The sequence below is a fragment of the Prinia subflava genome, chromosome 18 (genome assembly GCF_021018805.1).
Source record: "Prinia subflava isolate CZ2003 ecotype Zambia chromosome 18, Cam_Psub_1.2, whole genome shotgun sequence".
In the NCBI taxonomy this organism is placed as follows: domain Eukaryota; kingdom Metazoa; phylum Chordata; class Aves; order Passeriformes; family Cisticolidae; genus Prinia; species Prinia subflava.
The window spans coordinates 13194656-13220323 of NC_086264.1; the positions used below are offsets into that span (position 1 = coordinate 13194656).

At 47.5% G+C, this 25668-nt stretch overlaps 2 protein-coding genes across 7 annotated transcripts in view; both read left to right on the forward strand.

The window, feature by feature from the left end:
• Nucleotides 1-13668, forward strand: part of SLC10A7 (solute carrier family 10 member 7) — a 100470-nt gene extending 86802 nt beyond the window's left edge. For all 3 annotated transcript variants that reach the window (XM_063414973.1, XM_063414972.1, XM_063414971.1), the window contains 2 exons: nucleotides 6737-6882; nucleotides 10105-13668. In XM_063414973.1, the coding sequence (XP_063271043.1) occupies nucleotides 6737-6882; nucleotides 10105-10149 (191 nt within the window). In that variant the 3' untranslated portion in view covers nucleotides 10150-13668. The remainder of the gene's footprint in view (nucleotides 1-6736; nucleotides 6883-10104) is intronic.
• Nucleotides 13669-13811: 143 nt separating this feature from the next.
• LOC134559784 (acrosin-like) lies at nucleotides 13812-19386 on the forward strand. Of its 4 annotated transcripts, none has more exons than XM_063414968.1 (6): nucleotides 13812-15417; nucleotides 15836-15923; nucleotides 16911-17117; nucleotides 17461-17726; nucleotides 17960-18105; nucleotides 18560-19386. In XM_063414968.1, exons 2-6 carry the CDS (start codon nucleotides 15919-15921, stop codon nucleotides 19190-19192), a joined length of 1257 nt encoding a protein of 418 aa, XP_063271038.1. In that variant the 5' UTR covers nucleotides 13812-15417; nucleotides 15836-15918; the 3' UTR covers nucleotides 19193-19386. The 4 variants fall into 4 exon arrangements, with proteins under 4 accessions (XP_063271038.1, XP_063271037.1, XP_063271039.1 ...); XM_063414967.1 differs by lacking the exon at nucleotides 15836-15923 and adding an exon at nucleotides 15971-16178; XM_063414969.1 differs by lacking the exon at nucleotides 15836-15923.
• The last annotated feature ends 6282 nt before the right edge of the window (nucleotides 19387-25668 follow it).

Below are 25668 nucleotides of genomic sequence, written 5' to 3' on the forward strand. Positions count from 1 at the left end.
TTTATGTTAAAGGAGATGACAGTGGGGAGAACAGAAGCATCTTGATCTGCTGCTCTTTTCTCATGATAGCATCCTTCTCTTGTGGGTAGGTGAGTCACATCTCCTAGCTTGGCACTTTTCTAGAGCCAGCATTTGGTTCTTACAGTGTTATCAGTCAGGTTATCACCAAGGAACTGTCGTGTCTTCTTTCTCAGTAGACCCCCAAAATGCCTGGGAAATGCTGCTACCTATTTCCAGTGCAGCTGCCACCCCAGGTACATCTGGATATAGATAGTGCAAGGTTTTATAGAGATGTGTGTATCTGTATCAGAATATTAGCAAACTGAAATGTGGACAGAAGTTTCTGTACCTGGGTGAGTTTCCTGCTTGCACAGAATGCCTGGCCCTCCCTTGGTTTTTTTAACCACGAGTATCACAGTCTAGTACATTTAATCTCTTGCAGTTTAGACAATTTTGACCTCTCTGTGATTCCAGAAGGGGAAATACTAGAGCAAATTAGGGAATCTCCTTTCCTTTCTGACCTGCAACATATGTTTCTTTGATTAGACCTAGAATGTGGCAAGAAATTCTGTACCAGCTCCCAGGGCTTCCTTTTCATCTGTATAGGTTTTTTATTAATATTTAGAAAGTTTGCCTGCAGCAGTACTAAAATGTGCATCAGAGAACAACAGTTGTTTACTGTGTTTGAACTGAAGAATCTCACCCAGGAGATCTCATTCACTTGAAGTTTACATCCCTCAATCTCGACTTGCAGAAAGAAATCGATGAATAACAATTGTCATTTCAGAGGTGCACCTCTCCAATTATTTATTTGGTTGTGTGTCTTTCCAGAAGCACACGTAATTGGATCAGACACTAAAAACCAGACTGCAGGTTTTTAATGACAGCAAGCTCATACCTCTTTATAATGAAATAAAAAAAAGTAAACACACATATCCATCTGTAAAATGATAATGACACAGGAGCTCTGCCTCCCCACCTAAAACAGTTAAAGTTAATTTATCTGCTTTAAGAAACTACATTATATTCAGCAGACAGCTGACAGGTTACCCGTGGGAAGATCCTTGTTTGGACATGACTCAAGTTGGTTTTTTTACCTCAAGCTGGCAGAGGCTACAAGTGTCACCCATACTAAAGCTGGTGACTATTGAAGGTGATGTTGAGTGTCCCTGGGAGAGTTGTATCTGTATTTGCTGCTCTCAGTGCACCTTCTGGCAGCCAGTCTGAGCTGCTGACTCCAGACACTTCTGCAGCACTGGGTGCAAACACTGGAGAAATCAACAGCAGCAGCGAAATCTGGAAATCTCCTGTTGCAGGAGAGTTTGGGAGTTTGGAACAGGGAGCAGCTCTGAAAGCTGCCACGGCCACTGCAAGCACAAAACCCTCTCCACAGAGTTTTAGAGCAGGAGATGGCAGGAAAAGAAAAAGGAAAAAGAATCCAGTTGGTTTGTCAAAAGCTTCTTCTCCTATCGTGACTCCTATGTCATAGCACAGTCTGAACAGGGCACAAAGCTCCTGTCCCTGCTCTGGCTTCACTGGGGACAGGCACAGTGTGTGTCACCTCCTCAGAACCAACCACGGCAATGATGTGCCTGGGAAGAAACAGGGAGACCCTTCAGGAAGTTTTCAGGTGAGATGAGCAGTATCGTGCTGTTCTGGCAGCTCTCTGCATGAACAACTCTTTTCTAACCCTTTAAATTGGGGAATTCTGCCTGACTCTCAGCAGCCCTTCCCACCGTGCACTCGCTGGGCTCCACACAGAGCTGTTCTGAAACTTGGCAGTGGATTTCAGGTGCTGATTTGGCTCTGTGTTTGCAGCATGAATTCAGAATCCCCTGGTCTGGGAGAGGCTCAGTGCAAATCTCCCTCTTTCCAGGCCTTTTCTCAGATGAGAAAAGAAATGGCTGTTTGCCCAATAATGCTCCTCTCACATCAGTCCCTGAGAGATCCTTCAGAGGGAGAGCAGCGTGGGGAGCATCAGGGAAGCCACCATCATACACTTGATTCATTTTGTGTATTACACTTGAAGATTGAGGCAATTGAGGGTTCTGAAATGCGTTGGCAAGTACAAGGGAGAGGTGAAAATTGAGAGGCTGAAGCTTTTCTTCCAAGTGTTTCCACTGCCTCTTTGTGAGGGTTTTTGGCATTCTGATTCCTGAATGCCTGGTGGTTCCATAGCCCTAGCATGACCCCGTTGTTTTGCCCCAAATCTCTTTTCCCCAGAAGAAATGCTGCAGTGTTTTGTGATGTGGAATGTGTTTCAGAAATGTAGGCAATCAAGGTTTAGGATAAATTGTTTGTTCTGGAGACATTGAAGAGAAAAAACCTATACAGTGAAGTAGAGCAATAATTCAGCTTTGGGTGTGAGAGATAATGGCCTGTGCTTTGGTGGTAATAAAAATATTCTGTTAAATTCTCTGAACCCATTGCAATGTGATAGAAAACAGCAAATGATGAAACAGTGCATTAAGGGGAGCCTACACATCCAGCAAGCATAAAATAAACATATTAAAACAGAAAAAAACCCCTGATTTCCAGTACTTATTGTTTTATCATTTCCATCATGGGCATAGGATAAAAGAAAACTCTTACTTGCTTGTTAGAAGAAGAAAGCTGCCACTTGAAGTTCTTACTTGGCAGATGTCAGTTGAAAGCTCTGCTAAGGAATGTGCTGCAATGTCAAACTCTGTTGGGTAATTTTAGACAAATGTGTCATGTGTGACATGGAAATATGGCATGCTGTACATTAGTGATTTCCCAAGTGTTTGGATCAGGTAGTAATGTGCTGAGAAAGTGCTCTTTATCTCTCCACACTGTGTACTTGTACAGCAGTGGGGAAAGGCTTTTGGTAGAAATTACTTTAGTCAGAAAAAGAATCCATTTACAATATGTGCCTTCCAACATCTTTCAGACAATGCATTGTATTAAAGAGGCATTTTTTGATTAATGTTTTATAAACATTTTTCAGCATGACAGCTTAAAGTCCCTGTAAAATTGTAAATGCGTGCACAGTGCTCACTTCCATAAAGTCAAATGCCATCTCATAAAGTCTGGTTGGATCCTGTCAGTGACAGTGACACAGAATCAGTACCTTGGAGCATTAAAATTAATTTGCTTCATTTATATTACTGCAGTGATAGCTAGATGAAAAGAGTCCTATATTTAAATTATCTTAAAAATACCTTCAAATCTTTTAGGGTTTTTTATTATTATTATTTTACAGTTAACTAAGTGTAGTGAAGTGCAGCATAATATTTTCACGGGCCTTTTAGGAAATGTGCAAGCAGCAAAGGGGAAAGGGGAGGTTGTGGGGGGCTGTACTGGTGCAGACTGGGGCAGGGATGAAGTAGCTTTGAGCTGAGCAGGTTTTTGGAGGGGCAGTGGCCTTTGGCCAGGGCTGGTAACCTCGAGCCAAACTGGAACTCCTGGGAGGGCTTTCCTGCCCTGCAGGAGCAGTGCTCTGTTGAGGGTCATGGATGAACAGCGTTTCCTTTGCTTTCCTCAGGTTTGCAAGTGCTTAATGTGGAAAAAAACAAAAAAGAGTGAGTGAGGACACAAAAAAGGGAGAAAATGCAACGTGCTCCCTGTCACGGGCCTGGCTCCTCTCAGCTGCAGTGATGTTGGTGGCCTTGGTGGAGCTGAGGGATTTTAGTGGAAGTACCCAAAACTTACAGGGCTGCAATGAGTAAAATCAAAGGTCTTGGGAAGGAAACATTTGGGAGTGCAGGGGGGAAAAGGAGGAAGGGAGAAAACATAAACAGAAAAAGATCCTCTGAATAGCAGGGCCAAAGAGCAAGGAGGAAAATGGGACCATGGGGAGCACTGGTAGGAGAAACACCCAAAGAAGGGAAGAGGGAAATTTGGGGTAAAATCTGGGAATACCAATGATCTTGTTGGAAAGGGAGACCTGTAGAAGGATCTTTGTGTTTTCCCCTCTGCTGTATATATCATATAGATATGAAAAAATGTAGTTATTCCTGTGTTTCATTTGAAAAGAGGTAAAAGTAACCATTAGAGCATGTTTTCCTAACGAGATGTGTGCATGGGGTTTATATGTTTTGAGAACATTAGCAGTCGTACTGATGCTTGCAGCTGCTGCATATTGCTACTAAAAAAGTTTAGATGGCATTTTTAAAAATAAATACAACTCCTCCTGTTTGGTTTAGCTTTGTGGTAACGTTACTGACACAGGCACTTGTGACTACACTATGGGGATCTCTGTCACGAAATATTTTCTGAGAGAGTTGCAGCTGGCAAAGTTTGAATTATAAAGATCAGAAAGTGCAGAAAAAGGCAACAAGGTTGGGGTTTTTTTCTTTCCATTAGACTAGTCCTTACCTGCAAAAATGATTATTATTTCTTCTTTTCATGAGTTAGCATTTCTTGGTAACTAATAGGAACTTTAATTGCACATTAAATGTGCAATAGGTTCCTGTAGCTTCCAGGAACCTATTGTTGTGACAAGTATTTAAACAAGCTGTAAATTAAACCTCTCTCTACCCAGTGATCTAATTATATTGTCACGCTAATTATAGTATTTTGTATTTATATTTGACAACTTTCATTTTCTTTTCCTAGTTTACAAAAGTAGTTTTCCTCTAGAGAATTCACCTTTTAGGCTGGAATTTCTTCTTTTTCTTTCAGAAAATGCACAGTTACCTAAAGCATGTCTCAGTCACTTTGGATGCACTCTGTTCAGTCTGTGCCATTAGTTTCTGTGTGATCTTAGGCTGGTCATTGTAGTGTTTCTGATTCTCTGTAGGAGCCCACCTCAGCTTTCTAAAATGTTTTTGGATCTGTGGATGAAATTGCACTGCCAAAACACCAGGTACTGTCTTACAAACAGAAATACAGCATGTTCACAGCTTGGGACTCTGGTGTGTTTTTCTGTGGTTGGAAAACAGAAAAGGACCTACGAGGGTCAATTTGAGATGTAGGAACAGGCAATAAGACTTTAATCTGTTTACAAAAACAGAATGATGGGCATATGAGGTAAATTATATGCCTTAATATAATTCAAATGCCCATTTAATTTCTGTCTAAATACTATTTATTCCCAAGCCCCAGAAATTAGTGTTAATAATAAGCAACTGTGTGATTGGTCCGTGATGTTGTTTTGAAGGGAATTATAATACTGAAATGAAGCCTTTATTTATTTGATTTAATCCATCCCTGCAAATATACACATAGGTAAAGGCTACTAGCGTAGGCATGAGATTTTTGGTGGTGAAATGGGGTGAAGCTAAGAAGAAGAAGAAGAAGAAGAAGAAATGGTGCTGTGGGAATATCATGAAGGTTTCAGCAAGCCTAGACACATGTCAGTAATAGTGGGGCAGTGTAAAGTGGTAATATTCAACAAATAAAATGTTTGCTCACATAGGGAGGCATCAACTATATTAAAGGAAACCTGAAATGGTGTTGAGAATGGGAGTTTATCCGAGATATAAAGAAAGGCTTCCATAAATACGACAGCTTTGGCTGATCAGAAGCATCTCCCGGGGAAATGGAGGGTATGTGGCACAAAGCTCAGAGTTTTATTTATCATTGCTGAGAAAGGGGACAGGCAGAGCCCGGCTGGGTGGGGTGGGAGCAGCCTGCTCCTGTGGCAGGGAGCTGGGACAGTCCTTGAGGTCCCTTCCACCCAAACCCCTCCGTGGCTGTGCAGACTGTGAGGAGTCTGCCTCACTTCAAGGCTGACGCTGGCAGGGGATTCCTGGAGTGGCATTTAAGAGGAAAGAGAAAAGAAGGTGCATTCTCAGGAGGCTCCTGAGGCATCGCAGCTGCTCCTGTTGGCAGCACTGCAAATATCCGGGCAGGAAAGACAGAGCTGGCTGCAGGTTCTGCCCACACCTGTACCTGTGCAGTGTGGTAGCAAAGATTTAAACAGATTATATTGAGTGGTAATGTGCTCAAAGTAGGCATAGTTGGTTTTGTTACTGCAAAAGGGAATGAAACTTAATTTTACATATCACACCAGCGGGAAGATTGTGCACGGAGATGTCTGATAGAATTAGCACTGCTGAGTGCTAATTAGGGAAAATGGCCCATCTCTGGGCCTGAGCACTCCCTTCTCCCAGCACCCAGCAACTTCTGTCCTCCAGCTGCTGCCTGGCTGTGGGCAGGATCCCTCCCTCCTGCCCACCTAGCTGACTGAACATTTTCTGTCTCGTGCATCAGGCAGGGCAGGGCAGGCTCTCCTTTGGGTGCTCCCAGCTGGGGGATTGCAGGGGCAGCGTGACCCTGCTGCAGTGGGGAGCAGCTCCAAGGAGCAAGGAATGTGCAGGGGCAGGGTGACCCTGCTGCAGTGGGGAGCAGGAGGTGGCAGAGGCCACAGGCAGAGCTGGGCAGGTTGGTGGAGGGCACTGGTGCCAACACAGAGCAGCCCAGTGAGGGGAGCAGTGAATGAGCAGCTCAGAGCTGTGCAGAATGGATTGTGTATCAAGCCTTCAGCAGTAGGTTTTATTTACTGCAGTATTAGCAAAATTAGAAAAGATCTTTTATGGCATTCCCTGCTCCTCCTCCCTTTCTGCCACAGAACTTTCTCTGCCGTGTATTTTTTGTTTTCACGTTCTTGCTCGTTTGGGTTGGATTTTTAATGTATAAAACATTTCAGTTCATTTTGGGATTTTTGGGATTTTTTTCTTTTGTGAAATGTCAGTGCAGCATAAAATGCTTTGCTTTTATCTGGAGCTCAAAGTCTGAGGTGAGAGTGTGTCTCCTGTTTTTCTGCCTGCAGGGATTCCCATGCTGAAGATAGTGTTTGCAGGTTATGAGCACCTGTCCTTAATTTCCGTCCCTTTGCTCATCTATCATCCTGCTCAGATCCTTCTTGGCAGCCTGTTGGTACCAACGATAAAATCCTGGATGGTTTCTAGGCAAAAGGTAAGGATTGCTGGATTTGATTTAGAATGGCAAGTGGATTGTGAGGGGAGCAATACCTAAACACGTGTCCTAAACTCCTGGGGCTCCTTCTGTGGGAGGGATTTTTCTATTCCCTTCCTTGCCCTATAACAGTGATAATCACAGCAGTATCAAATTAAAAGTGCAGAACTTTATCCCACTTGAAAAGGGAATTGAAAAGACTCTGGGAAAGTTCAAAGCATGAAGTTAGACCTCTACAGTTAATTCAAATACAAATTCATTTAAATTATGAATTCAGAATATGTCCATACGAATGTCTCCATCCATTCTCTGACTGATGATCACAGCTTTGGATCTCCTTTATGGAGAAGTGACAAAGATGTGTTGGCTGGCATGGGAGCTGAGGAAGTGAGGTGAAATAAAGACACTTTCTGAGCTGGATTGAAGAAGGATGAAAACTTTTTTTCTCCTTCCCTTCCACTTGGGTCACCCTTGACAATAGCAAGAAGCCTACAGCAGTCTGGGGCATCCCATTTCATGCCAAAATTAAAGTATGGGATGACTTGTAGGATTAGAGACTATAACCCAGAGGGTTTGGAATCAACATCACTCATTCAAATTATGCTCATTTCAAATTAGGTATATGCAAATATCTATATAATAATTTAGTATATTCAATTATGCTTATTTCAAATTAGTACAAATTGAAGGTATTGACATCTGACAGCCATTCTGTGATCTATGGGAAATAATTGCATGGTTTTAGCCAGGTCCTCAGAATAACCACCCTGCAAAAAGCTGGTCCATGAAATCCACTGTAATGCTGTCTTTTAATGTTCTGAGATAATAAAGATGAAGAAGCTGCAGCAACCTTTGGCAGCCAGTTTTGGTGCTGGCTGAGACCTGCTGTGGGAAGCCCAGCTCCATCAGCACCCTGCGTTCTCCACTTAGCTGTGGAGAAATTCTATTGATCACACTCCTATTTCCAATTCTCAGCAAAACCAGCAGCTGTCATTTTACAGCTTCACACCCCTAAAGTCACCTTGCTGTCTTGCATGCTAAAATTCCCCAAATCAGTGATTTTCATGTGTTACTTGAACTGTAAAAGGCAGGGAACTCTCAGTTTTCAGAAACTGTTTAGAAATCAGACTTTGTTAATATATACTGGTCTGAGTATCTGAAAATGAACATCTGTGAATCCAGTGGCAATTATCCATCAGTCTGAAAATCATGGGTTTTCTTTTAATCAGAAATTATCAGGAGACTTTTCAGGTGGTATAAAGAAAATTCCCTGCTATTCCTGCAGAAGGACAGCCTGAAGTTCATGCTGCAGGTGGCAGAACAACCCCTGCAATGCTGATTTCTCCAGCAGGCGTGGGGCTGGAGCTGGTGCAGCCCTCCCTGATTCTCAGGGCAGTAATGGCCTTCGGGGGCTGCTGTCAGCTGCTGCCAGTTCAAACAGCCCTTAAACAGAGCATCACTCCAGTCACTCAGCACTGGAGAGATTTACAGTTCACCAGCACTAGTTTCTTATTCATTAAGCATCAAATAAACCTCCTGTGCTGAGCAGACTGTAATGCCACTGTAGAGCCACTTTGGGGGATTGTTGTTCTGTTGCAGCAGTTTCTTCAGTTGGTCTTCTGTATTATTCACAAATGTTATTTTAATTACTCTTTGAAAAAAATCAATGAGCTTGGGTCTGGTACAGTTGCAATAAGTATAATAGAAGTGAATGTTGTGACTGGATAATGGTCTCCTGCTTTGAAAATAAACATGTCATCATCACCCTTGATGTTTATTTTCTACAAACACCTTGGCTTCATTTTGGCATCTCTCTTGCAGGGGGAGGCAGTTATCCAGTCACAGTACTCAACTGCAGTGACATTCTTACTTAATTATGATAGTACATGTGATCGGGTTGTATGAAATTGAATTTAAATATTTAGAGGTTCATCTACACTAAGGTATTTCTACTTTGTAAATATGGCAGCAGAATCTGCCAAACTACAAAGTTAAAAAATTGTTTCCCCAAACAAAGTGTGGAATGATGTCTCTCTCTCCAAAGTCTCTTGCTGAATAATATCCCAAAGACTAATCTCAAAGGGCTGGATTTAACGATAGTTAAATGCTGGTGCTCCTGAAGAGAATCTAGCCCATTTATTTTTCAAGGTTTGGGGTTTTTTTAAGGGTTTACATTTGTGCTGGAGTGATTTTCAAGCGGTGCTTACAAGCTTTAAGTGTACAATATTAAAGGTTAATATCTACAATAAGAAGCCCCGTCAGGCACCTCTCAGACTGGAAATTGCCTGTTTAGCCAAGCTGCTGGAAACAAGAAGTCACACAAACACCAGCCTGTCAGGGCTCTAAACCCAAAAGACAGGAGAAAAACGGAGGTTCCACATTTCAGGAATGTGCTGATTTCTCGAATTCCCTCTCACCTGGGCCAGTCAGTCCCACCTCAGGAGGCACAGAGCCTTTGGTGCTGAGCTCACCAGCAGTGACCACAGGGCTGTAAGGACCCAACACCTCCCAGCCTGGTCACAGTTCTGTCCTTAGAGCGAGAGGCTGCGTCCTGCAGGCTGGGAGCAGACCCTGGGCTGCACTGCTGCCACACACTGAGCAAACAGCTCAGCACATGATTGCCCAGCCCCGTGTCACAAAAAAAGGGGTTCTTTCTTCCTCAGCAGGAATAGAGCTACAGAGATGTCAGGTGTCCCCTGAGATCACCTCTGCACTGATGGACTTTGGCTCATTCTAACTCTTCTCAGAAAGGAAGGTACAGACATCAGAGGTGCCTGGCATCCACCCCTGCAGCAGTGATTATCCTCTGAGCAGGCTTTGAGCCCTGTGGAAGGCAGCCAGGGACACAAAGGTGTTGGCAAAAATTTTCCTCACTGTCTTTCCTCAAGGGGGTCTGAGGCTCTCCTGTCTGTGCCACGAGTGGCTTCAGTGGGGTCCAAATTTTGCTTTTTAAAGGCACCTGAGAGCCATCTGTGCTTCTTTCCCTGTAGGCACAGTCCCTGTGGTTCCTGTGCCAAGGCTCTGTGTGCAGGGGGAGGCTGTGATGGGCTGTGGGAGACACAAACACCGCCTCAGAACCCACAGCCCATCACCTGCACACCCACTCCTCTCCCAGAGGCACACAAAGTGTTCTGTTGCCCCTTGTAAATGAGAATCTCCCCTTGTGCTGTTGCTTGTCTTTTGAGGGTATAAAACAGTGACTGTCTTGTTTCCTGTCCACAGGCACTGAAGCTAACCAGGCAGCCCAAAGCCCCCGTGAAGGTCTGACTGTGGAGGCGGCTGTGTCACAGTGAATGTAGATATGTACTATACTGCACACACGGACAGCTGACACACCTGGGGTTTGTGAATGTTGCTTCAGTGCATATTTTATTTTTTTATATATATCTATCTATATATATATTAAAAGATACCTGTTAAGTGCCTTACAGATGCATTTTTGGCAAAAGCATTGTTTTCAGAAGCCACCTTGTTGGTTTCTTTAAGAGGTTGTACAGTATTTTGGAGTCCTTAGTTTATTTTTCTAACCGAGTGAATGGTCATGACTGGCAGCTGGTTCTTCCAGTGCCCCTGCTTTGAAGCCAGGGTGCAGCAGCTGCAAGTCTCTGTTTTAAACTAGCCAAAATGACCAGGAGCCTGTCCCACTGCTGGCTTACCCTGGGGAAGAGCTTTCTGAAGGGGTTTTTCTGAGATTGACTTGAATTTCTGTGTGACTCTGTTACACTCCCTAGTCATATGACTGTGACATGCCTTTTTCTTCTGAGTTTGTGTATACTCAGCATGGGGCCATCCAATGGATAGAAGCTGAAAAGCATGAATTATTTGCATTTGTTGACACAGTTGTCTAGACATTCCTTCAAAGTTAATGGTTTCTCAAGAAAATTCTTTTAATTCCATTGTATGATATTGTGCCATTGTATATCTTAAATGCCTCATAAGCTTCTTCAAAGAAATGGTCTGGTGCTTGGGTTATGAGTGAAGTATTTGTGTTTGCAGCTAGGAGATCTTTTTATAATTTACCCCTGAAGATCACAAATTTCTGGTTTCCCTTTTTTCTTTTCCTTTCCCCTGTGCAGTGCACAGAGACCTGCACGGAGAATTTAGGATGCTGAAACAGAGCCTTTATTGTAGTAAGCCAAGCTGTGTTTTCTCTATTGCTGCATTGGTAATGAATAATAGCTTATGAGGACAAGAAAGTTGATAATTTTGGAGGTTTTTTTGCTAATTTAAAGGATCCTTATAGTAACAGAAACTATCCTAGCTCATTTGACAATCAATCACAACTTTTTTAAAAATAGTATTACTCTTTCTAATAAGCTTATAGAAAAAAAGAATACAAAATTCTATTTGTAGATGTTGAAGAGAAAGGACCACAGGAATATATTTAAACATGCAGCCAGCACTGCATCTTGTCTGGGGGATGAAGATTCCTGAAACGTGCTCTAGTCCAGACTGGGGGTGTGCCCATCTGCAAAAAGTGTGCTGGCAAACGTGCATTAAAACTTTAAATAAGGAGGGAATAGGTCAATGTGGGCTCGGTATCAGTGCAGAGCTCGCGTGTGTGTCGTGGTCAGCACTGCAGCTAACGGTGAGTGCAGACACTTGGAGAGAGTCTCCAGCAAATGTGGATTACTGGAGCTCTGACAAGGCTGTCAGATCTTCTGTGTGACAACAGGCATGTGAAATTCATATCTTTTTGCCTTACTAAAACAAATAATTGTGCTTGGTTTACCTAGTCTGTTACTTCAGTCCTGTGAACAGCAGGAACAGAGTAATGTGGTTCCAATCCTCGGTGCTTTACCTGGTGGCCACTCCCTGTTCCATCTGTGTGAGGAGCTGTGGGGGGCAGAGAGCCTCACCCCGTTCAGAACTGGCACACCAAAAAAGGACCAGTGACAAAGGTAGGGGAGGTGGCACATGAATTCTGAGCTCTTTCCTTCCCTGCAGGGGATCAGGCTGTCCCTGTGGGAGGGCTGAGGACACTGCCCCTGTCCCCAGAGCAGTGAGCTCAGTTTGGTCAGTGATCCCTGGATAGCACAGGCAGAGCCACCCACAGGCCTGTGAGGAACTGGAGACTTCCTGGGCCAAATTCTCAGTTCCACTTCCTTGAGCATTCAAAGTGGTAACTGGTTCCAAATGGGAAAAAATTCCTCTGGGTTTAAAAACCCCACTTGCAGCAGGGGATTGCTTCCAAACTCAGGACAGTTTCTTTTTGTTCTGCTTCCATAAACCCGAATTTCCAGAGAATATAAAGACCTTATCCCAATCCCACTGAAATCGAGGACCCTTCCTGTTGGTTTTGGATGGTGAGACGACAGGCCCAGAGCAGTGTTCCCTTTATTCAGAGAGTCCAAGCAGACAGCAGCTGACTGTGGTTGTGTCAGTGCTAAATAGTCAGAACACTGCAAGTTCCCTTACTGAGCTACCTCTGTACTGAATCTCTGCCTTTCAGTACTTCCATCAACTTGCTTAGATTCCATCGAACACATCCTTTGTTTGGGGTTTTTTTCCATACATTTAAGAGTATTTCAAGCTGTTTTACAATGTAGTTTTGTTAGTCTTTACAAAGTCTTTGTTGATTGCTTTGGGGCAGATTAAATATTGTGTACGAGTGTTGGAGGTGTTGGTCTAAAGGGAGTATCAAGCTAAACTGAAATACGTATTTTAAATCCATAATGAAACTGAATTGTGCACATCAATTCTGTTAAGACTGTTAAGATGTTTGTTTTATGGTTTGTTATATGTCTTTAATAAACAGGATCATTTTGAATTCAATTTTGTTAAAAGGAGAACAAGATGATAAAATTATTTAGCCTCTAAGTCACATTTTTACCTCTGTTATCTGTTTTATTCTTTTGTGGGTGAGCATTTAAACTGTTTGCTTGGTTTTTTTCTTTAAAAAAAAGCCCATTAACTGTCTGGAAATACTTTATGAACTTGGGGAAAGAAAGTCCTCTGAATACTGCTAGTTGTCATCAATTGAAAATTAATGCATTGAACCTAGCCAGGTTTTCAGTAAAGGCTTAGAACAGTTGTGAATCATTTCAAATCCTTGTCTTTAAATTTAACTGACATTAAACACAATCAGACAGAAATGATGGCAAATGAGAATGTTACGACATTAAGATTTTCATCAACACTTCCTATTTCTGCATCTCTATAATCCCATTTAACGATAGCAGAAGAAAAAACCCACCCAAACAATAAAACAGCACTTCAGAGGTCATGGGCAGTGTTAGCACTTGGCGTTGAGTTACTCAAATGTGTTATTTCCCTTTTTGTGCATTAAATTGAAACGGTTTTGATGACTCCAGTAACTTATCAAGGTAAACAATTTTTAATGCAGTTGAAATCAAAGATGTGGTTGTGTTTTCCTGGTTGATCCTTTAGTCAGTGTGAGCAGGTTGTGTGCTGGAGAGGCAGTCTCAGCAGAAGCTGCACAGTTGTGCTTGTTCACAGAGCAGAAGGAGCTGGGTTTTACAGGAGCAGTCCCCTGCATTACTCTGGCAGTCAGGGAAAAAGGAGCTGTTAGTTTTATTTGTGTACATTTTTCTGTGGAAATATCTTGACAGCGGGAGGTTAGGAGGCAAGATGAAATATGGTCTGTCTGCAAGCACACTGATTTATGTGCGAGTGCATACGTGCATAAGAGATGAGCAGTTATAGATGTAGAAATGACTAGAAAGGGCCAAGTCCCTGGGATACTTTTTTTTTTGCAAGACTACATATGGAGAAAGAGCTACTTTTTTTGATGTTATTCTGCCATTAAAAATGAAATTTCAGAGACCGAATTGTGTTTTGTATTGAATCATAATCTCATACAGAAGCTTTACAGCAGACAATCGCAGCTTTGTATTTGTAAACTGTAGACTGTTTTGCACTTAAATAGATGTTGATGCATTTGGGAATTACAACGCGGTAAAGGGCTAAATCATAGTGTCTCCATTTGGTTATAATCCAAATGCATTTATATTACTATTATTATAAAGTGCCAGGAACACAGGCAGCCACTCGCAAACACGTTAAATAGACAAGAGACTAAATTGTGCCCTTGGTTACACTTGCACATCTCCAGTGCGAGGCTGTTCAGTGCAGAGCAGGCTCCCCAGGGCAGCTGTCTGAGGAGCCCTGCCATCATTCCAGCAAAGCTCGGGGACAATGCAGCACACGGTGAGAGGAAATGAAGAGTCCCTGACTTCGGATTTGATGGCCTGCCCTGGGCAGCGCCTCACAAACCCGTTCTCTTTTGTCCCTCTTTCCATGGGTAGCCCCAGTCTCAGAGCAAACTGACAGCGTCCTGTCAGAGCAGTCAGGAGAGGGATGTGCTCTCCTCTCTGCCATCCTCTGGCTTTAACCACTCTCCTCTCTGCCATCCTCCTGCTTTCACCACTCTCCTCTCTGCCATCCTCCTGCTTTAACCACTCTCCTCTCTGCCATCCTCCTGCTTTCACCACTCTCCTCTCTGCCATCCTCCTGCTTTAACCACTCTCCTCTCTGCCATCCTCCTGCTTTAACCACTCTCCTCTCTGCCATCCTCCTGCTTTAACCACTCTCCTCTCTGTCGTCCTCTGGCTTTAACCACATTATTGCTCGTGATCTTTACACTGCAGCTTCTACCAGGAGCCATTCTGACTTAAATCCCTCCAAGTGGATGTGTCCTGTTCCTCTAAAATTCTCATTGAACATCCCTGTGGGTTGGAAAGGAATCTTCTGGAGCTGCATGGACGAGCTGTGCAGGACTAGAGGAAGCAGTGCTGGGAGATGCAGGTTGGAGGCATTGCTCCAGGCAAGGCTGCTTTGTGCTGGCATCTAAAGCTGCAGCAGAGGTCATGAAAGCAGCCTCTGGGTTGTTCCTCTTGCCAGGAAGGTGGAGAGTGAGGTCTTCAGTGAGGAGTGAAATTAAATTTGTTAGTGATTAAAAGGACAAGAGAGATGTGTTGGAAACAAGAATGCCAGTGAGGCCTCTCGGCTGCTCCCCTAAGCCAGTTGCAGTCTCAGTGGAGCAGCAGCTTCTCAGTCCCTCAGACTGCAGTAATCGGGTGTGGAGCTGATGGGAGCATGAGTCACCACTGCATCTTCTCATCAGTGGAGGCCAAGTTTTCAAAATATTTTTAGATGCATTTCCACAGAGATTTCTGCCAGCCAGTGACCTACAGAGTGACAAGAAGATGAGCAGTAGCTGCTGCTGAATCAGGCTTTGCTCTGTGCCATGCACCCTTCTGGCCACAGTCAGGGGCAGGGAGGGCAGGTAAATCAAAGGAATTATTTGGAGTTATCATGCAGAAAAGAGGCCTGCTGAGCTGATAGGAACACCTGGATCTGTTAAGCAGTGAAATAACCTGTGAATTCTTAGGCTGCCTGGTGGGTTCAGATGAACTTTGGCTGTGTTGCTAGCCCCAGGCAGAAGCAGGTTGGAGATTAGGAGCTGGCAGTGACCCGTGCTCCGAGGGACAGCCCAGGGAAGAGGCCGTGCATCTCCTGAGGATCCTGAGCACCCACTCCAAACTGCTCCTGGCACAACCATTTGACACCCAGGTAAGAAAAAGGAAAAAAGCCTCTGCGTGGCATCCTGTGTGGGTGGGCTAAAATCAAAGACTTGCAGATGTTGGCTTGCTGGTGCTGGTTCATCTCTGTGAGAGAAAACTTGCTATTCCTATTCAGTTTTCCTATGAAACAATTCCAACTGCTAAGGGGAATCAGCTGTCTTGAAAGGGAGGGAAATGGGCTTCCTTGAAAGAAAGACAATTTCATTGATAGGATTAAAAAATTATGGAGGTCATGTGAGAACTGGCCTTCTGCCAGGAGAAATGCAGGAAATAAAATTTGAGGGTCCTGTGACAATAATTGGGTATGAAATCCCATTGACAAAAGCTTTTGCAGTTCTGTGCTCCCTCTGTTCCTTAGCCCTGTGACTGCAGTCCTCTCCTGTTTCTGTCCTTTGTCTGCTGCATAGACCATACCCAAGCTGTCACAGAATTGTTTTATTTCCTGCTGCCTTCCCTGGGTAGTTTTGCCACTTCTTGTCAACACTGCTTGATGAAGTAAGTGATAAAATGTCTTTTTCCCCTTTTTTTTCCTTTAATTTTAGCTTCTCCCAGTTAGCTGCCCTAACTGAACCTGGTGTCATCACCAGGATGATGCTCTCATCTGGTCTCCAGGCTCTCCTAGAGACCCTGTCCTGTAGCCAAGAAAGCAGGGCAGCTCTCCAAGCTGATGCTTGAGGAAGCAGAAATCAGCTTTTTGTGCTGCACTTCCCTGTGCCGCAGGCCCTGCACACCCTCGTCCCACAAGCAGAGGTGCCTACAAAAAAGCTGGGGAGGGACTTTTTGTAAGAGCAAGTAGCAGCAGAAAAAGAGGGATTGGTTTCAAACTGAAAGACAGCAGGTTTAGAAATAGCTATGAGGAAGAAATTCTCGGCTGTGAGGGTGCTGAGGCACGAGTTGCCCAGAGGAGCTGTGGCCCAGCTGGACGGGGCTCTGTGCGGCCTGGCCGCTGTGGGAGGGCCCTGCCCGTGGCAGGGGCTGGAACTGGGTGATCGCTGGGGTCCGTTCTGACCCACACCGTTCTATAGTTCCACGCTGTGCCAGAGCCCGTGGTGCCTGGAACGTGGAACCAGCTGCTCTGTGACATCAGCCCGGGCTGCGGGCACTGCGGGCACTGCGGGCACTGCGGGCACTGCGGGCACTGCGGCTCGGCTGTGCTGCACACGCAGACCTCGCTCCCGCAGCTGACACGAGCACAGACAGCCATGCTGCTGCTGCTGTGCCTCCTCGTGCTGCTGGCCACGTGCAGGCCCGTGCAGGCCACGTGGAACACCTGCGAGTAAGTGGCTCTGGGAGGGAGCTTGGGCAGCACTCTGGGGCTCCTGGAGAGGGCCCGCTTGTCCTCTGTGGCCAGGCCAGTTCCTTGTGGGCAGGCGCACACCCCACAGCCTTCCCTGGCCTGCTGCCCCTGCACGCCTTGTGGGGAGCTTCTGCTGGAGCAGCAGCAAGCCACGGAGCAGGGTGGAAATGACTTTCTACTTGCAGGGGGAGCTGTGGGGTCCGGCTCTTGACTTCTGATGATGAGGAAGGCATGACCCGCGTCGTGGGTGGCACCAGTGCCGAGGCAGGGGCCTGGCCCTGGCTGGTCAGCATCCAGGACCCCTCAGTGGCAGGCACGGGGCATCTGTGTGGAGGGTCCCTCATCAGCGTGCAGTGGGTCCTCACAGCAGCCCACTGCTTTGCCGACAGCAGGTAAGGAGGAACAGGAGACAGGGACATCCCCACATCAGCAGGTGCCCTGTCGGCAGTGCCACGTGCTTGTCCTTTCTCGTTTCCTTGCAGTGTGCCCAGTACCTGGGCAATGCAGACCCCAGCTGAGAAATTGCTTAGGAGAAGGCTGGGCACATGCCACTGGGCACATGCCACTACTTCCTAGCAGCCTCTAGCTGACATTGCCAGAGCCTGAGGGACACTAGAGCAGTCACTGCCTTCACAGTGCTGCCTTCCCCTCTGCCCTGAGAAGCAGAGGGCTGGTCCCTGCTGGGCTGCCAGCTCCCGGCCCCGCTCCCCTCACGGCTCTCTCCCGTGCCCTCAGGAACATCAGCGCCATGCGCCTGCTGATCGGGGCCACGCAGCTGAGCGAGCCGGGCCCCGGCGCCGAGGTGCGCCTCATCAAGCGGCTGCTGCTGCACCAGGAGTACGGCCCCGCCGACCAGAGCAACGACATCGCGCTGCTGGAGCTCAACGAGCCCGTGCAGTGCGGGCCCTACATCCAGCTGGCCTGCGTGCCCGACGGCGCGCTGGCCGTGGAGCTGCTGGACACCTGCTACGTCGCTGGCTGGGGGGCCACCACTGCGAGATGTGAGTGTCCAGAAAGGGAGGGCAGGCTCCATGCACTGGGAAGATGAGATGGGCTTTGTGACAGTAGAGGCCAAAGCCAGAGTCAGGCTGCCCTCTCCCTACAGGCAGATAGCAGGGACAGAGAGCTCCAGCCCCTCTGTAGAGGCAAAGCCAAGCCCTGGGACAGGGGATCACCCTCAGATGGGGAAAGTGGCAGCAAGCTGCTGGGCCCTCATTCCTTTCTCTGCTCACAGCTCAAAGATCAAGTGATGTCCTGCAGGAGGCCAAGGTCCACCTTATCAATGTCCAGTTGTGCAACAGCAGCCACTGGTACGACGGGGACATCCACTCACACAACCTGTGTGCTGGCTACCCGGAGGGTGGCATCGACACCTGCCAGGTAAGAGTGTGTGACGAGTCCCTCAGCAGGGCAGGCAGCACCACCCCAACACAGGCCAGCCCCTGCTTTCCCTGGCCAGTCACTCTCTCAGCCCTGGCTTCCCGTCCTTGCTGGGGCTTCCACCCATTCCCAATCTCCAGGGCCTAGCCCATTCCCCATCTCCTGGCACTCTGCCCAGAACGCCCTGCTAGTGCTCTTGGCAGCCCAGAGGTCCAGATGCCAATGTTGAACATCTGTCCTCTGAACATCCAGGATCACTGTGCAGAGCTGAGAGAGAGCCTGACTTCACAGGCCCCCAGCCCGCTCCCAGCCAGGCTTCTGGAGGCTGCAGCACCTGGGCAGAGCCTTGCTCTGCTGGGAATACAGCTCTGGCAGGGGCTGTGAAAGGGAAGGAGGCAGCCCCAGTGCTGACGGGCCACCCAGCACCGCCTTAATCCTCCGTGCTCTTGTGCAGGGTGACAGTGGGGGTCCACTCATGTGCAAAGACAACGGCGCTGACTTCTTCTGGGTTGTTGGAGTGACCAGCTGGGGAAGAGGCTGCGCCAGAGCACAACGGCCTGGAATATACACCTCTGTTCAGGACTTCTATGACTGGATCCTGGTCCAGATGGAGCTGCCTCCATCCGTAGAGGCATCTCGGGCATGGGGTCATTATACAACCGCCTCACAGCCCTGGACTCATCATACCAACGCCCCATGGCCAAGACCACCCCCCACTCAGAAGCCGTGGCCAAGACCACCCCCTACTCAGAATCCGTGGCCAAGACCACCCCCCAGTCAGAACCCGCGGCCGACAACACTCCCTGCTCCTAGGCCATGGCCAACAACACGGCCCACTCAGAGGCCATGGCCAACAACACGGCCCACTCAGATGCCATGGCAAACAACACTCCCTGCTCCTAGGCCATGGCCAACAACACGGCCCACTCAGAGGCCATGGACACAACCAACTCCCACTCAGAGGCCAAGTTCGATACCAGCACCAGCGGAGGGGAATCAGAACTGCCCGTTTCCACTCAAGAAGCTGATAGAATTCTTCTCTCGGATCCGGGAGCTCCTGAAGGGCCTACAGGGAGTTACAGTTTGAGCAGGAGAATGGACAGGATGCAGTGCAGGTTGCATGGGACGATGACTGTTTCCTGCTGAGGCAATGCCTGCTGATCCAAAGGCCGCCTCAGTGCCAAAGGCCTGCTCTGTCCTGCCCACGGTGCTCCTCTGCATGTATGCAAACGCTAATATTGACTTAGTTGCTGTAATAAAGTTGCCTATGTTTGTGGTTAACCATGCTTTCAGTCCAATTTGGTCTCCTGGGCAAGGCTAGGACTTCCGTGCCCAGAACCTGCAAAATGAGGCTGCACCAGAGCTCTTGGGCAGAAAGGGAGTCACTGCAGAGGGCTGGAACTGTGCCTGGTCAGAGAGTGCTCAGAGCCACCACAGGATGAAGACTGGCACATCAAGGCTAGGAAGAGGACAGGAGAAGACAGTGCCACATGCAGACACCTTGGGGGAACACATTGAGGCAGACAGGCTGGTGACTAGGGCCTGGCAAAAGCCTTAGCTCATGGAGCAGGCCTGGGACGCTCCAGAGCATGACAAGCAAAATTGCTGACTGTCACAAGGACAGGGAGAAGCTGACAGGACCTACAGTGCCCTAAGGAAGAGCAAGATTTCACAGGTAGCAAAGGGACATTGATGAGTGAGGTGGCCACACTTAAGAGATGTTGGAAGGAAGAGATGGGGTCATTCTGGGGAGAAGAACCTGGTAGGAGCAGAAGGACCCAGGAAAGTGCATCTGTAATGCCATGGAAGGCCAAGGTGAGCTAGCTAACAGCACCTGCAGCACCAAGGCTGTTCACAGGTAGGACAAACCTTGGATTCAGGGGGAGCAGGGAGGGCAGAGAAGGAGAGGAGTCGAGGAAGATGAGGGGGATGTGTAAGCAGGGCAGACAGGGAGAAGGGAGGATCCAGGAGCCAATCTCACAGACACAGGCTGTGTCCTTGGCCTCGCATGCCAGGTGTCACAACTGCCCTTGTCAGCATGGGCCCAGAACAGCACTAGTCCTTGTAGATCAAGGACAGGGAGCTCCCAGAGGCTGTTGCTGTGTCTGCCATGGGCAGCATGCGCTGTGCTGCACCCACGTTTCCTGTGCTTTGCACAGGAGGGATGTCACTGCTTGGGTACCTCTGGCATATTAGACTTGTGCTGCACTGCTTGCCTGCCGTGGCTGTAACCACACTGGACACGTGCATGCTGTCTGCAGTGTGCTCTAGTGGGTGTTTTTTGGGAAGAGGCTGCTGGCAAGCAGCTGCAGAGAGCAGGGTGGCAGTGAACCTCCCAAAGAGACCAGGATGACACATAGGGTATTTCTGTTAGCAGGAAGTTCTGGGAACCCTGCAAACAGAGGGGCCAAAGTAAAGCTGGAGAGGGACAAGTAGTAATGGGATAAGGAGGAATAGCTTTAAAGTGAAGGTAGGTTTAGAATAGATATTAGGAAGAAATACTTCTCAACCAGAGGAACCCAGTGACTTCAGAGTTGCACTCAAAGCAAATGTCACAACCATCTCCTCCTCAGAGATGGAAAAGCCTGTAACAGTACCGTGACACAAGCACCCACAGCAGCTTGGAACTGCTCATCCAAATGCCAGGTGCCAGGCAGATATTTCCAATGAGAAATAACAGCGCTCTCGGAGCCTGTGCTTGCACCACCCAGCAGGACAGCGCTGCCTCAGCCCTCTCTGGCCAGGGCTGTGACCTGCTGGGGCCACCTGGGCTCACACAGAGCACGGGGCACTGCTGGCAATGCAGAGGGGTTTGCTTTGCCTTGTCACAAACCGCTGCGTTAGCAGGGAGCTGTCGGGAGAAGGGGACATGAGACAGCTTACACACCCTGCCTGTTGTTTCCCAGCAGCGTTGGTGTGGGGATTTCTAGAAGAAAAGAAAAATCCCCACAAACTGCAGTTGGGAATATAAAATAGCACTGAGGACAACTGTGTATGCTCTGTAATGGCTTGCTAATTAAGATAGGGTATAAACTACGTCAGCTGAAACGCCTCAGGTGAGTGCAGAGCAGGGTTCCGAACCTTCCCGCCGTGCTGGGCCCGGCCCTCAGCGCGAGCCCGCCCTCAGCGCGAGCCCGCCCTCAGCGCGAGCCCCGCCCTCAGCGCGGGCCCCGCCCTCAGCGCGAGCCCCGCCCTCAGCGCGAGCCCCGCCCTCAGCGCGAGCCCCGCCCTCAGCGCGAGCCCCGCCCTCAGCGCGAGCCCCGCCCTCAGCGCGGGCCCCGCCATCGCTGCGGCAAGGCTGCCCCCTGGCGGCGCAGCGGGGCCGGCGCTGCCCTGAGGGAGTGTCGGGGAGGGATCGCGGGGATGGGTCCCCGGGCACGGATCGGGGGAAGGATCCCGGGCATGGATCCCGTGGGACTGATCCCGAATTCGGATCTCGGAGGACGGATCCCGCGGCCTGGGCCCGCAGGACGGCCCGGGAACGCAGGTACGGTGCGATTCCTGCCCGGAGCCCGCTGCAGGCAGCCGCTGCTCTGACACGTCGCGTTGGTGCTGCCTTAGACACTGGCAATTATTGGTGACACCTCACTTTGACTGGGTTAAATATTTTCCCACTCCGGGCCGGGTGTTTGCACAGGAAGGATCAGCAAGTCACGTCTGCTGCCGTTCCCTCTGCACCGATGTCCTTGGTACCTGGCCATCAGTCCTTAATGTGCATCAACATGTGCTGATATACAGCCAGGCTGATCTTTGACTCACCTTTGGAGCAGCGACACATTTTCTCCACAACAAATTATACTTTGACATTAGAAGGTGGCAATCTGTAATGGATATTGCAATCTGAAGATTGAAAGAGACTATCTGTGATCTTTGTCCTCAGCAGAGTAAGCTGGAGTCTCTCTTCCCTCCTACACATTATTTGATTGTGGGACATAACCTTGGAATGTACTAATAATCATTAGTCAGAGCTGATGTATCTGTTACAGGCCTGCCCTGCTCAGGGAGGGAGACGTTCTCTAGAGCAGTAGTAAATCAGCAAAACATGCACTTAAATATACAGTAAAATGTGGTTTGAGACACGGTCCTTCATACATCACGTAGCAAAATGTTTTATTGAGAGAGTCACACACACACTGATGAGGAAGGAGGGCTGCCGAGACAAGGCCTGTGAAGGAAGGGGGAGCAGTTTGGAAAGCTCTCTGAGCAGCTCCTGATCCAGGAGAAGCTGTGCCTCCCCAAGTCCTTCTCTGCCCTCTCCTAGCCTTGGATGAGCTGGCAGGAGAGAGAAGGGAAGGCAAGGAAGGAAGGGAGCCCTGTAGAGCTGTCTGGACTCAATGAGCCTTCAGGGCCTGGCAGGGGCAGTGAGAGGGTCCAGCTTGCCAGGAGGAGTGAGGGTCTGTTCTGCTGTTCACCAGCTTTGCAGGTCAGGCTGCTACTCTGTCATTTGTTTTTGCTGCTAAGCAGATGTCTTCTTGGAGCTGAATGTTGCAGGGATTGTTAGAGCATCTCCTTTTCTTTTTTACAGGCATTTGTCATTATTATTTAAATCTGAGTGAATAAATAACACATGCATCTGCTGAATGTTTTATTCTCCGGGTTCCTGACCTTGCTGCTTTGCCTTCCTTGCTTTTTGTTGTCCTGAGTAGCTGTGCCAAAAGGGCTGGCCAAGCCAGCCAGGCAGGTCTCTGAAATGGGGCTGCATCCCACGCTGACCTGGGGGAGTCTGAGCTCACACATCCCTGCTGACCGTGACTGCTGGGCCCACAGGGCGCTGGGGCTTCTCCTGTGAGTCTTTCACCCTTTTTGGAGCTGGCCAAATCAGTGCATGGCTGGCTTTTTTTGCTTACTAGTGACAATTCAACCTATGCAGGAAATGTCTGTGATGTCCAAGCTTTGGATCAATTTTCTTGCTTAGTGCAACCTCTCCACATTACATTTTGTTATTTCTATTTTTTTTTCCTGAGTTATGATAGCTCAAGCATTGCAATAGCTCTAGACATTTTTACTGCCAAAACTATGTTTGATGCCTGTTTGGCTGGTGGGGAGATGGGCTCAGGACAGGTGTGCATTAGCTGCTTTCAGTACTTCTGACCCCAAATCATGTCACTTTGCTGAGGGATGAAGTCACAGCCTGGTGTGGGCCACAGATGACTGCAGGCTGAGCTGCCCTGGAGGAGCTGAGATCTCCAGTTCCAGCAGAACACCTAGAGAGGGAAACAAGGCAAGTCTCTCCAGCAAAAAGAATGGTTTGTGCCTTTGTTTTCCTAATTCTGTCTTTTTTTTTTTTTTTTCCCAGAAATCTGTTACAAGCATGAGCACAGGCTAATTTCTGTAGAAGGTAAGTCAGTTAAGAATGGGGATGTCTGGGTGATTTGCCTTATAATAAATTAACAAGTGCTTGTGTTTTTAACAACCTTAAGAAGATATAAGACCTCCATTCCTCCTGTCATGGCAACTACAACAAACGGAACATCATTCAGAAGTCAGGAATAAAACACAGGCGCTTTAGGTCTCAGCCAGGAGAGCCACAAAGTAGCAAAACTCATTAGTAATTCAGAGGAGCTGTGTCCCTCAGATCTCACCATTACTGGTCTTACTACTCATAATACTGGAGCACATCAATTTAGCAGAAGGCAGAATGTTGTTGAAGTGCCACTCCCCCTGTCAAACACCTCCCTGAGGTGTCAAACACCTTCCCCTGCTCTCATCAGCCTAGGAAGAAGCAGGAAAAGAGCTGAGGAGAGGCAGGTTCTGGTTTTATAGCCAGAGCAGTCTGGAAACTTTAATCCTAGAGAGACAGTGAAAGAGGCCATAGGTATTTGTAATTTATTCATAAACAGCTATGCCATCAGAAGAAACTTTTTAAAATAATATGTGATAGTTGTTTAAATATTTAAGAGTTTGTTGACCTATTTTCTCAGTTAATTAGGATTTTTTTTTTTGGCTGCATTAACAATGACTTGGATGCAGTCTGTTTTAGTCACTACACAGTTCAGCTACACTGGGTTACAGAAACATGATTTCTTTCTAAGGCACATGACACGGCAGAGGAAAGCCACTGTGTCTAGGTTTGTGCTTAAAAACCTGGAGACTTACTAGTAGGTAGGGCATAAGCTCAATTAGTAAATATAAAACCATTCACCTGGCATCCTTCTGAGTCCTAAACCAAACTTTGTTTTTTGATTACAGCACTGCCCTTGTTTCCTCTGCACCAAAGGGCTACAGTGCAGTTGCCCTTCTCTTCAAAGTGCAGTGGTTAAGAGCATCAAGCTCATCTCTGCAAGCTGCATTTGTGAGTACACTTCTTTTCTTACTCATTTATTTTGCCCAGGGCTCACTGGGCCTAGAAGTGAAGTTGGTAAAAATTTGTCTGTGTGTGCAGCACAAATGTCAGTGATCCCAGTGCAGCAGTGTGGTCAGAAATCAGCTCTTTCTGTGCTAATGGAAGCCCTGGTAGCAAAAGCTGCACTCTGCATCGTGCTGGAGCTGAGCAGAGCTCATGTCCCACCTCTGCTCTGAGGTCAGGGGTAAGAGAGGATGTGAGAGCAGGGCTGTGACTGACTCTCCAGAGATCCAGAGATGGGCACAGGGCCCTCCTGACAGAGGGCAAGGTGTCACCAGGAGGGCTGGGTGAGCCATCACAGTCCTGTCATTATCTGCTTGGTGCAGGGGCATTGCTGTGGGCTGTCAATTAGGCTCCAGCACCAAAATGTAGGTTTGTCCCCCACTACATGGCTTGGGAATGATTAGCTCTGAACTGATCCACCCTAGAAAAGGACACCAGAAGGGTCAGGTCCTGCTCTCTGAAAGGTTCTAAATTGTACATCTCAAGAGGATCATGATCAAGTCTATTTCTGGCTCTTTTAAAGCTGCAGTAAAATAAAACTTTACCCTTGCTGTTGTCACCTCTCCTTCTTAGGAGGTGTCCAGGATCATGCTGTTTTCCAGGGGTTGCTTTAGGGGTCTCCTGCAGAAAACCACACGGTCAGAGAGAAGTTTGCACAAACTCAGAACACAAGGATGTGTTAACTTCCCATGCAGCTTTTGCAGGGCATCTCCAAAGTGACCTGGGAAGGTACTTCTCAGTCCATGCTTCTGCACAGTGTCACTGAGCTGACTCAAAATAAAAGACTAAATGAATGTTTGCTGTGAGGCTTCAACAAGCTTCTTCATCAGGTGCAAATGGACAGGAAAGATTTTCTTCCATTTGCACCTGATGAGGAGGCATGTTTCTCCCCCAAAAGCTGGTGTCTGCCATCCTGTGTTTCACTCCGTGGATCAATTCAGTGTTCTTGGGATCAATGTTCTCCACTAATGAGTTACTGCTTTTTATTTTCAAATTGAAACTTGAAATCTTGTGGTAAATATTTGTCATCTGCGGGATACCAAGTGCACAGAGTCAGACCTGTAAGTTCTTAAATGAGAATGGTTTGGTTTGTAGTTCCTAGAAAGAAATATAACACTAGAAACTCTTTTTGTGAGATTAAACAAGAGTCAATACCACAGTGCAGAGGAAGAATTTCTATTTTTGGCTATACCCTTAAAGCAACAGAGGAAGTGCAT

Bases quoted from the DNA above. Each gene is read 5' to 3' on its own strand.
- LOC134559784 (XM_063414967.1), top strand. From the start codon at position 16,096: ATGCTTGAGGAAGCAGAAATCAGCTTTTTGTGCTGCACTTCCCTGTGC. The intron at 16,179-16,910 runs GTGCCTACAAAA...TTCTACTTGCAG, and splicing joins CCCTCGTCCCACAAGCAGAG to GGGGAGCTGTGGGGTCCGGC. The intron at 17,727-17,959 runs GTGAGTGTCCAG...CTCTGCTCACAG, and splicing joins GGGGGCCACCACTGCGAGAT to CTCAAAGATCAAGTGATGTC.